At 35.9% G+C, this 9,691-nt stretch overlaps 1 protein-coding gene and 1 pseudogene across 4 annotated transcripts; one reads left to right on the top strand and one right to left on the bottom strand.

Annotated features, from left to right (window-relative positions):
- Window positions 1–2,270: 2,270 nt before the first annotated feature.
- Window positions 2,271–9,472, bottom strand: LOC149083686 (isochorismatase domain-containing protein 2-like). Of its 4 annotated transcripts, none has more exons than XM_089234178.1 (4): window positions 9,169–9,472; window positions 5,145–5,400; window positions 4,714–4,916; window positions 2,271–2,558 (listed from the first exon to the last, which is right to left on the bottom strand). In XM_089234178.1, the coding sequence occupies exons 1-3, from the start codon at window positions 9,353–9,355 to the stop codon at window positions 4,739–4,741; spliced, it is 621 nt and encodes a 206-aa protein (XP_089090304.1). In that variant the 5' UTR covers window positions 9,356–9,472; the 3' UTR covers window positions 2,271–2,558; window positions 4,714–4,738. The 4 variants fall into 4 exon arrangements, with proteins under 4 accessions (XP_089090304.1, XP_089090300.1, XP_089090303.1 ...); XM_089234174.1 differs by having other exon boundaries at window positions 4,743–4,916; window positions 9,169–9,470; XM_089234177.1 differs by lacking the exon at window positions 2,271–2,558 and adding an exon at window positions 2,671–2,831 and having other exon boundaries at window positions 9,169–9,461.
- Window positions 8,586–8,704, top strand: LOC149083687 (5S ribosomal RNA; annotated as a pseudogene).
- Window positions 9,473–9,691: the final 219 nt, after the last annotated feature.

Here is a 9,691-nt window from a genome sequence, read left to right as displayed (position 1 = left end):
CAGACCACCCCCCCCCCACCCCTGTTAACACATTGTAAATAGAATACGATATTAATTTGTGCATTAAGTAACCAGCAGCAGGATTTGGTTAAAATCTTTCCTGCATCTTTGAATTGTCTAATAAAAATATATTACTCAGGCCTTTCTTTTCCCAATACGACTTTATTTTTTTCACATAAGTTTTCAATACCTTGCTTTTTTTTTTGCCACAGCATTTTTTTTTTTTGAGTTGAACATGGCGAATTTCTTTCCTTCCTCTCGGTATATGCCGTAGACTATTGAAGATTAATTGTTCTAACTGTTCCGATAACTTATGAAAAATGGAGGAAGCAGCTGCTTAATCCTCTATTGACTAGAATTGAATTGACGTTGATGTCATTATTAAATTATGACGTTGATGTCGTTAAAACATCATTCTTAAGGTGATGTCGTACAAATTTTTTTTGTCTTCACCTAGCCAGCAGATTTAGAAAGAGTGGTGTATCAGAAGTTAAAGCCGTGAAAATTTGGGCCCCATTTAGCATTCTTTGAGAATTTGTTACAGAGTATTGTTATGTGATACATAATTATGCATAATTACTTCAAAATAGATTCAATATCTTTTCATATTTTACACAATTCTTCACAGTGTTCAATTTTACAAACATTATTCAAAAATTCAAATACATGATAAAGTAAATGGAATACTTCATGGGGCTCTGGGTATGTGTCGTGTTTGCTCTTGCGAGAAAAGTGCACTGTGTGGATACACTAGATATAATTCTGCCACAAGATAAATTGCTGATATTTTTTATAGCTTCTTCAATGAATGGTATTTTTGCCATACATTACAATTTGTTATAATAACGTAGCTGCCATCTTTGGAGGGTAACAATTAGGGAGAATTTTGAGTGGGTTCAAATTCCGAACAAAAACCGTATGCAGAAAAATATAAAAAGTGATTTTTTTTAAAACAAGGTTGGGATTTTCTAATAATAAAAGGGTGTGGGGGATTTTTCCCTTTGGAAAAACATGACATCAAGTTAGCCATAGCCAATTATCGCCCAACATTTCAAATAACTTGCCATTACTACACTCAAATATCAAAATCATAGCAACAAATATAGCTAATGGGCCTCAAAAAAAGGACAGACAGACTGAATGGAGCGTATAGTCATCCAGGACACCAGTCATCTCAATGATCTGACAGTAAAGAGGCTGAAATAACAGTGGCTGTTTAGTGAATTGTCTTTTTCTTGCCAAAATGAAATATTTCTTCATGATTTGGCACAATGGCGAAAATGTGTTAAACGCGTGTGACATCATTTTGGAGAGAAAAATAAAACACAAGCAACACACTTTTTCTGGGTAAATTCTTTGGGGATGATTTTCGAAATGAAAATTCTTTGGCGAAGATAGAGTAAATTTATTTTATGGAAAAAAACAGCACCATCAAAAAGTTTTTCCCCAGCAAAACTACAGATTTTTTCAATAGTTGATAGAATTCGAAGGCCATGTGAATTCTTTGGGTATCTGGAAGATGGAGACGGCAGCTACGTAAAAATTATGCAGTGCAGGGTCGGAACTGGCAGATGAGGCTTGTGGCCCTGGGCAACAAACTTCAGAAGGAACATTAAAAAGTCATAAGGTTTTTACAGTGGAGGGGTGGTAAAATTATCCTCCCCCTCAGACAAAAGTTCTAGTTACAGCCTTGACGAGGGTAATAATAACTTCGTTAACTCAAACATAACAAATTTGACTTTAACACATTCTCATTCAGTTTTATACTTAATTTAATATTGAAAATAACTGTTCAATTCAGTTTTTTTTCATCGGCAGTCCCTTAGAACTTTGAACTAACCAAGTTTGATTGTAGTTATGTACATCATGATAACAGGTTTGATTTTGTTCTCCCTGATTACATACACCTTTGCTGGTCCATTAATATCATCAGTTTGAGTTATGAAGATGGCGTTATATCTAGTTAATAAAATATTTTCTATTAATTGCTGTATAGTCAAAAATAGATTTCCTATTGTCCCATATGAGGGCGAAATTCAGAATTAATTCATTCCACTAGTAGCTAACCATTTCTTGTCAACCTGTAGTTTGCCCTGTGAACTGCGCTTCATAGATGATTTTCTTAGGTTTTTTTTCCAATGCGCTACAACAACAATCAAAGGTGGAATTCATATTGGGTGCCAGCTGATTGGTTGCCACACATTTTTCTGTTAGAAGATCGGCCTGTGTAACGATACATCACAATAATTTTACAATTAAAATTTTGTTGCTATTTCAAAGTTATTTAGATTCAAACACTGGTTGTATGTGTCTTATATCAAGGAAAATAACAATGGTTATTTTTTTTTTTTACCTAATGAAGAGTATATCGCATGTATGATAATATATATGCCAACAGTGTTATAGATTTTGACCATATTATTGCGAATGAATGGAGTTTTGTTACAAAACATGCATCAAATCGCCACTCATCATCATCCTCATACTGTTCACCTTCAAGTGCTCTTGCCACGAACATTAAGGTATTTCATTCAAGAAATGTTCGATTGAGATTGAGCCTATCAAAGAAAAATATTAGGAATCACTGTATTTTATTATTTTTAATAATTATGTGGATAGGTGTGAGAAATAATGAAAGAAAAACCAAACATGCAAGAAATACACGCAATAAAACGTTTAAGAAATTTTTTTTTAAGGAACAAAAATTGTAACCGGAACACAGGATTTATAAAAATAATAATAATTAAACAGTCTAACATTCATTCATAACTGCAAAGTTTCTTATTTTGAATATTCTGATACACAAAAATATCCATTATAAATGACTCGACCTGAAATAAGAATTAAAAATATCCAATGTAGCCATAGCAATACATAAACATCGATAAAATTCCTGACAAATAAAGTATTCGTGTTTGATTCCTTAACAAAAGAAAACGTATGCAATTAATATCCCAAGTTATATAAAAGACTTGATTAGTGATTAATTCCAGTTACAAACAAAAAATATTTCCTATAAATGCTTTAACAAAATTTATTTGCAAGCTCGAATCACACAAGAGAAAGCTCAGATACTTTAAAGATCCAAGCCGATTACTATAATGTGAAATGCAGCCATGGGATGCGTAAACCACAAAATTCCAAAGAGAATGACACCTAAAACACTAGCTCCAAATGCAAAACCACAAAACCAATGTGTAGTACTATCGCAATACAGGGTGATGCTTTTTATCCCTTGGCCACAAACTACTGGCACACCGTTAATCTAAGAGGACCAAAAACCATTCTTACCATGTTTTACATTGGAACAGAACATGTTTGTTTCTCCACCTTGATAATGGCACCCATGAGTGCCGAAACATATGTTGGTGTTTTGTAAATTGTCAATATTCCTCAATTGTCCTCATCACGTTGTCAATATTCTTCTATACCTTAGGGGGCATATTTCTAGTTAGAAAAAGTATCCAAATAATTGCTAGATTTAAGATACGTCATTCATATTGCAACAGGTTGTACAATTATTAAAATGAAAAAAATTAACTTTTTACGTGGACACTGTCCTAAAAACTAAATTGAGAAGTTGTTGCGCTGCCTTTTCTAATGCCACAAAAAAGGGGGGAAAGTCACGTTTCTAACTGCAATATTTGTCGAGATATTTGAATCCAAAATACCTCTGGTGGAAAGAGAGAAAAAAGGTGGGAAAGAGAGAAAATAAATAAAATAGAACCTGCATAGCTGCCAACTCTGTAGAATGAGAATTCGAGAGGTTTTCGCGCAGAACCAAATTCCGTACAAAAATAAATGTAAAAAATATCTTTTAAAACATTTTAAAGATTTTTCAGTAGTAAAGGGAAATTTTAAGAATATTTTCCCATTGCAAAAACCATGACACTGTGCAAGCCATCGCTAATCATGACCAACAAGTAGGTTAAAGTCCCTGGGTTAAATTACCTCTCAAAAATAAAATCTTGCAAACCAAAAAATCTCAGTCGGGCCTGAAACGGGGCATATGGATAAAGCACACACACACGATCGTGACAATTTTGGATTTCGAAACGCTGGAATGACGCTGGCTGATTGGCAAATTTTGTGCTTTCTCCCCAAAAATGAAATATTTTTTGTGATTTGATGAAATGGTGACAATTTACACAACACATGAAAAGCAGTATTTTTTTTGGATAAATTCTTAGGGAATAATTTTCCCTAAATGTAGGGATTTTCTACCTAAATGTAGGGAATCACAGGCAAAATTCGGGAGATGAAAGAATTTTTCAGAAGTCTGGGAGATAGAATAGAAATTCGGGAGACTTGGCAGCTATGATATTATTTTTGGCAGATTTTGAGTTTTTTCTGCCAGTCAAAACAGTTCCGCTAATTTTTTTTTCAACACAAAAGTGTAAATTTTGCTTCAATGTGTGATCTCTTCACTTATTCTTTCTATTATCAGTGTGGCCAAAAGTAGTCTTTTTCCCTCCCTTGATGTGGCCAAAAATAGTTTTGAGTGTTTCCCCCCTCCCCCTCTCTCTCGATGTGACCCAGAAAACCTAACAGCCCTTCTTGCACACACAGAACAGGTAAAAGATAGGACCTAAAGATGTGTGTCGCAAAGTGCGAAATGCATCAAAAAACAAATTCCAAAATTATAGTTAATTATTGTGTATTTTATTTTGAAAATTGTAAAAATATGTGAAAAACTAATGAATGATAACTTACATCGAAAACAATTTTTTTTATAAATTTACCATGATTTCATAGGAAGTAGAGACAGCAGGCCGCTATCGGGGGCTGGCTCTTTGATTATCTGCTGCACAGCTTTAAACTTTGGATGAGCAAAATCCCCGACGAGTCCTAAAATGACACTTTCACTGGTTGTCAAGTATGCACCGCTGTCTTTCATCCTCTGGAACGCAAACATCCTAAAAGAAAACCAGAACACACAATGCTCAGGGATAAAATTCTTAACTAAAACTCTTTTATAATAAAATTTGTTTCGACTCAAGAATTTCAAATAACAAAAAAGGTGCCGCCAATGAAAATAGATGTCATTAAAATAAATATGTTATTTTTTTGGGTTTTACAATCACTCTATATTGATAACTTTATTAACCACAATATCGCAACACAGGGGTCAGTACATATCTCACCTATCGACCATCGTTCTAGAGGAACAACCATCTACCACAACATGAACATCATAGCCATTCTCCAGGAGAGCCAATGCAGTGCCCTGTATGCAGACATGGGCCTCGATCCCACAAAGCACAATGTTTTTTACTTCTGGGTTTTGCGTCTTTAATAGATCCATAACATCTGGGATCAACATGGAGAACTGGGTCTTGCTGTATGGCTTGATATCCGGGTACTCGTGCAAACCGAGATCTGATACAGAAGAACCCAGGCCTGTGGAAAAAGTAATAACAAATACAAATATACAAATACAAATACAAATACAACGCCACAACAGGCAAAATGCCCAACGAGGTGGCTGATAAAAAGATGCCCATAAAAATATGGTTGTCATACGTTTAAATATGAATATACATATCATCGAGAAATAAATTTGATGTTGGAAATCAAGTCAAACCTTTGGTTAAATGAATCAGATAGGCCTGGTTATTTTATTCGTTAAATTTTTCATTATAAACAAGTCATTATCTTCTCCGATAGCAAAGCAGCATTAATGACTTTTGACAACTTTCTTTCAACAGTGTGTCGCTGCACAGAATTGTTGAATAACCTAGCGGTACTTGACAACATCATTATTTTCTGGGTTTAGGGACAAGTAAATTTTAAAGGGAATGCAGATCAAAAGAACTTGCAGATCAAATAGTTAAACAGACAACGAACCTGAAGCTATCTGGACCTGAACCTTTCTATCCTGTTTCCATGCCAACTATAAAAAGGAGGCATCAAACAATGGATAGAAAATAAACATTATCGGGAACTCAATAGATTTAACAGATTATACAAATCCTCCCTGCTCATGCTAACCTAGAGAAATATCTTAATCAACTGTGGCTACGTCTATCTGTCCTGTGTGTGGAAAAGAGGACAAAATTCCATTCTACCGATTTTCTCAGCCACTCATTCCCCAAATTTGCCGCCCACTAAGCCCTCCTGTAAATACGCTTCTGGAGAAGCCCTCTACAATTATAGTCAGGTTATAACATAACCCCCCCCCCAGGTGATTCGAGAAGTGTGTGTTATAAGTGATGTGTTGAAATTAACTTACGAAGCAATATCATATGTGTATAAAAAGTATTAGAGATTGCCGCAGACAAAATAAACGTATGCAACCAGAGCCGTAACTAGAGGGGCACAGGGGTGAGGGCAACTGCCCTGGGCGGCAAAATTTATGGGATGGCAGTTTTAGGCGAGAACAAAGAACACCATTACAAAATTAGTAAATTTTAAAGTTGTGAGGGCAGCAAAAATCCAAGTTATGGCCCTGTATGAAGCACATAATTCAAATATGATATAGCATGAATATAGTTTTTGATTGATACCTGAAAAGTTTCGAAAATTTATAAAAAAAATGCAAGATATACAACAACATGAAATGTTTTGAGAATGTTAACGATTTTCTTGAGTTTATGTTAACGATTTTCTTGAGTTTATGTTAATGGTTTTCCTTTGAAGTTGACAGTATTGCATACAATTTATTAAGAAAATAAAACCCCAATGATGTTTATAAGTTTTATATGAACGTCACAAGTCAATAGTAATACACTTGAAACATACAAGATTCATTGAAAGACTGGTTATTTGTGGAGATGAAGATTATAAGGAAGAAAATTCATCACTGCCCCCACGGAGACTCAACCCCCAGTCTCTCGCTTGCAGGACGAGTCCTCTACCATCTAAGATATGGAAATAGATCTTCCTTCCTTGTAATCTTCATCTCCACAGATAACCAGTCTTTCGATGAATCTTGTATTGACAAGTGGAGAGGACATTTCTATATGCATGTGGCCATCTGGTTGGCCTATGTCATTCACGAGCTATTAGTTGATTGTTGATGCCATCCATGTACGGTGCCTTTCAACATATATATATATACGCTCCAAGGTTGAAATATTCTGCTTCCATAGCTTAGATGGTAGAGCTGAGCACTTGTCCGGCAAGCGAGAGACCGGGGTTCGAGCCCGGGGGCAGTGATGAATTTTCTTCCTTGTAATCTTCATCTCCACAAATAGCCAGTCTTTCGATGAATCTTGTATTGACAAGTGGAGAGGACATTTCTATATACACTTGAAACAGCATAGGTTTTCAATAGCGAATGACTGGATTCACAGCAATTGTTCTTTTGCCACAGCCATTTGTAAAGTGATCACACAGTGACAAAAACAAGTAAAAATTCGATAATTTGAAAAGCATAGGCGATGCAGTTTGCACAGGAAGACAGTATTTTATTAAATGGAGAAAAAAATTTATTACCGATAGGTAGCATGAAAGTTGAAAAAATTTTCAAGTGCCATCCATCTGTTGATCAGAAATTGTAACTATTTTGGCAATGTAATTTCTCATTTATTGAAGGAATTTAGGTCTCTTTGCGAGAAAATGGCAAGATATCACTCACATTCAATGAATGTTGTACGAAAAAAAACTTTTTTTCCCACTATATTTTCCCAGGCATTTTTTTTTTTTTTGCAGTATGTTATATCCGAATTATTTTCTTCGCCAAGACCATTCTTTTGGCGTCACCAATACATTGAACTAATTTAGCCATGGTACTTTGCACTATTGTTCATAGAATCAGCAGAGCAATGATGGGGGGGGGGGGGTTGACAAGTTATGACTACTTGCTGGAACCTTAGTATCGCCAATCAGGGTTTTCAGACCATTCTTTTGGTATGTCATATCTATTACTGCCAAAACCTGAAATTGGCAAATTTTTTAAATATCGGTAAGATAATGTTTAATATCAGGGATCCCTTCGACCAGGAGTTCTCTGGTCAAAGTCTGATAACAAAAGACATGATTCGGGACCCATCGTCAAGTTGGCTTATTTTTTGTGATAAGTATGTCCACGTTAGTTATGAGAACCCATCAAACTGCAGTTACGATACAGTCGGTTTTTTTCCCTGCAAAATGTGGCGAAAAAAACCATTTTTATTTAATTATTTTTGTAGTTTTTCCTCTCAAATTTCACTCTCTCATTACATGGAGCCAATCCATTGCAGACATGTATCACACATTGGCAATAAAAAAACGGATTTGGCTCCCACCAGGTTGTTTTACATCAGTACATTGAGCTTTGGAAAGGTGCAACATCCCCAAAGGTTCCTAACTATTGTTATAAAGGTATCTCTGGCCATTTTGCGAAATGGCTGGATAAAGTACGAATTATTTCTGCAATTCAGACTTTGGCAAAAACTTTTGCCCAATTCGTGAATCGACAACACTTCAGGGTTCGGCAATAACATATACACAGTGTATGTTTTAAGTAGAGTACATGTGCTATGAAAGAGGTAAAAATATATAGAAGTGAATGGGCCAAATTTCAAGGACTACACAACTGTGTTATATCCAATGTGTATGTTATAAATGTATTAGACTTCTTTTTGGTCAGCAGAGTATTGTTAGCCAACAGCCATACTCTGCTGAAAACACCAGCTCTCGTGCGATCACCAAAGTTAAGCAGCATCGGTCGCAGTTAGTACTTGGGAGGGTGACCACCTGGGAACACCGCATGCTGTTGGCATCACTTTTTTTGCTGCTGTGGTGGTAGAATGGTCATAGAGTGAGGTCCTCGCAGTTGTTACAGTGGTAGTAGGTTGAAGTTGGTTTTCTGTGGCTCCCAACTTCTAGGCACAAATGCGAGATGATCTCCTCATTAAAAAGTCTCACCACAGAGAGCAACAGACCTACAAAATGATACAAATAAAATTCAATCACTACACTTCACTTCTGAAATATAGATGACAGCACTATATAAACACTCAGAGACTGTTAGGTATACACACACTTACACTTCCGGCACAAATTACTAGGTAACAAATTGCCCATAGATGGCGATAGACCTGAGTTGTGCTCGGTTTGAAGGAAAGAAATAGTATTGTTATATCGAGATTTCAATGCATAATCTTAGCTTCCGATAAAAGTACATTTGCAGAGCATAATTTATTTATTCCGCCACATTGTTTAGATTTTTTTTTTCAAACATACCTTTAGGATTTTGTTCGGTGACCACGACAGCCATGTCTAGGGTTCTAGCAGCCTTGAGGAGTCTGGAGGAAACGTTCACGATCTGAGGAAAATACTGGATGCTACTGGCGAATTTCTCTTGCATGTCGCACAAGAAGACGGCCGTCGTTTTCGGCAGCAGTTTCCCGATCCGACAAATCCCCGACATGTCGAATAACACCGAATCAACGACTGACCGGAAAGATAAGAAAAATTCAAAAAATGAATTTTCACACCCCGATATCTTGCGGGGAAAGTGTCAACAAAACTCTCAGTTCGTGATTGCAAGGAGCTTCACATTACAGAGTGTGATATATTTTTTTCCAAAAAAAAACAATAGATTGATCAGCAATTAAATTATTAATTAATAATCAGTATTAATTATTATTATTGTGAAATTACCATATTTCAACAAGGGGCCGTTCAAGTATTACGTAAGCAAATTTTTAGCCATTTTTGACCCCCCACCCTTGTCAGCAAAACTCTGACCCCCCTCCCACTCCCC

This window comes from Pholcus phalangioides, unplaced genomic scaffold, assembly GCF_987345545.1.
Source record: "Pholcus phalangioides strain wild (caught in Gottingen) unplaced genomic scaffold, Ppha-v1.0 ptg000008l_1, whole genome shotgun sequence".
NCBI lineage: Eukaryota > Metazoa > Arthropoda > Arachnida > Araneae > Pholcidae > Pholcus > Pholcus phalangioides.
Note: the sequence above shows the minus strand (reverse complement) of the source record. Positions and strands in the feature narration are given on the sequence as shown.

Bases quoted from the DNA above. Each gene is read 5' to 3' on its own strand.
- LOC149083686 (XM_089234174.1), bottom strand. From the start codon at position 9,355: ATGTCGGGGATTTGTCGGATCGGGAAACTGCTGCCGAAAACGACGGCC. The intron at 5,401-9,168 runs GTATGTTTGAAA...CTTTTTCCACAG, and splicing joins CACCGAACAAAATCCTAAAG to GCCTGGGTTCTTCTGTATCA. The intron at 4,917-5,144 runs GTGAGATATGTA...GTTTTCTTTTAG, and splicing joins TCTAGAACGATGGTCGATAG to GATGTTTGCGTTCCAGAGGA.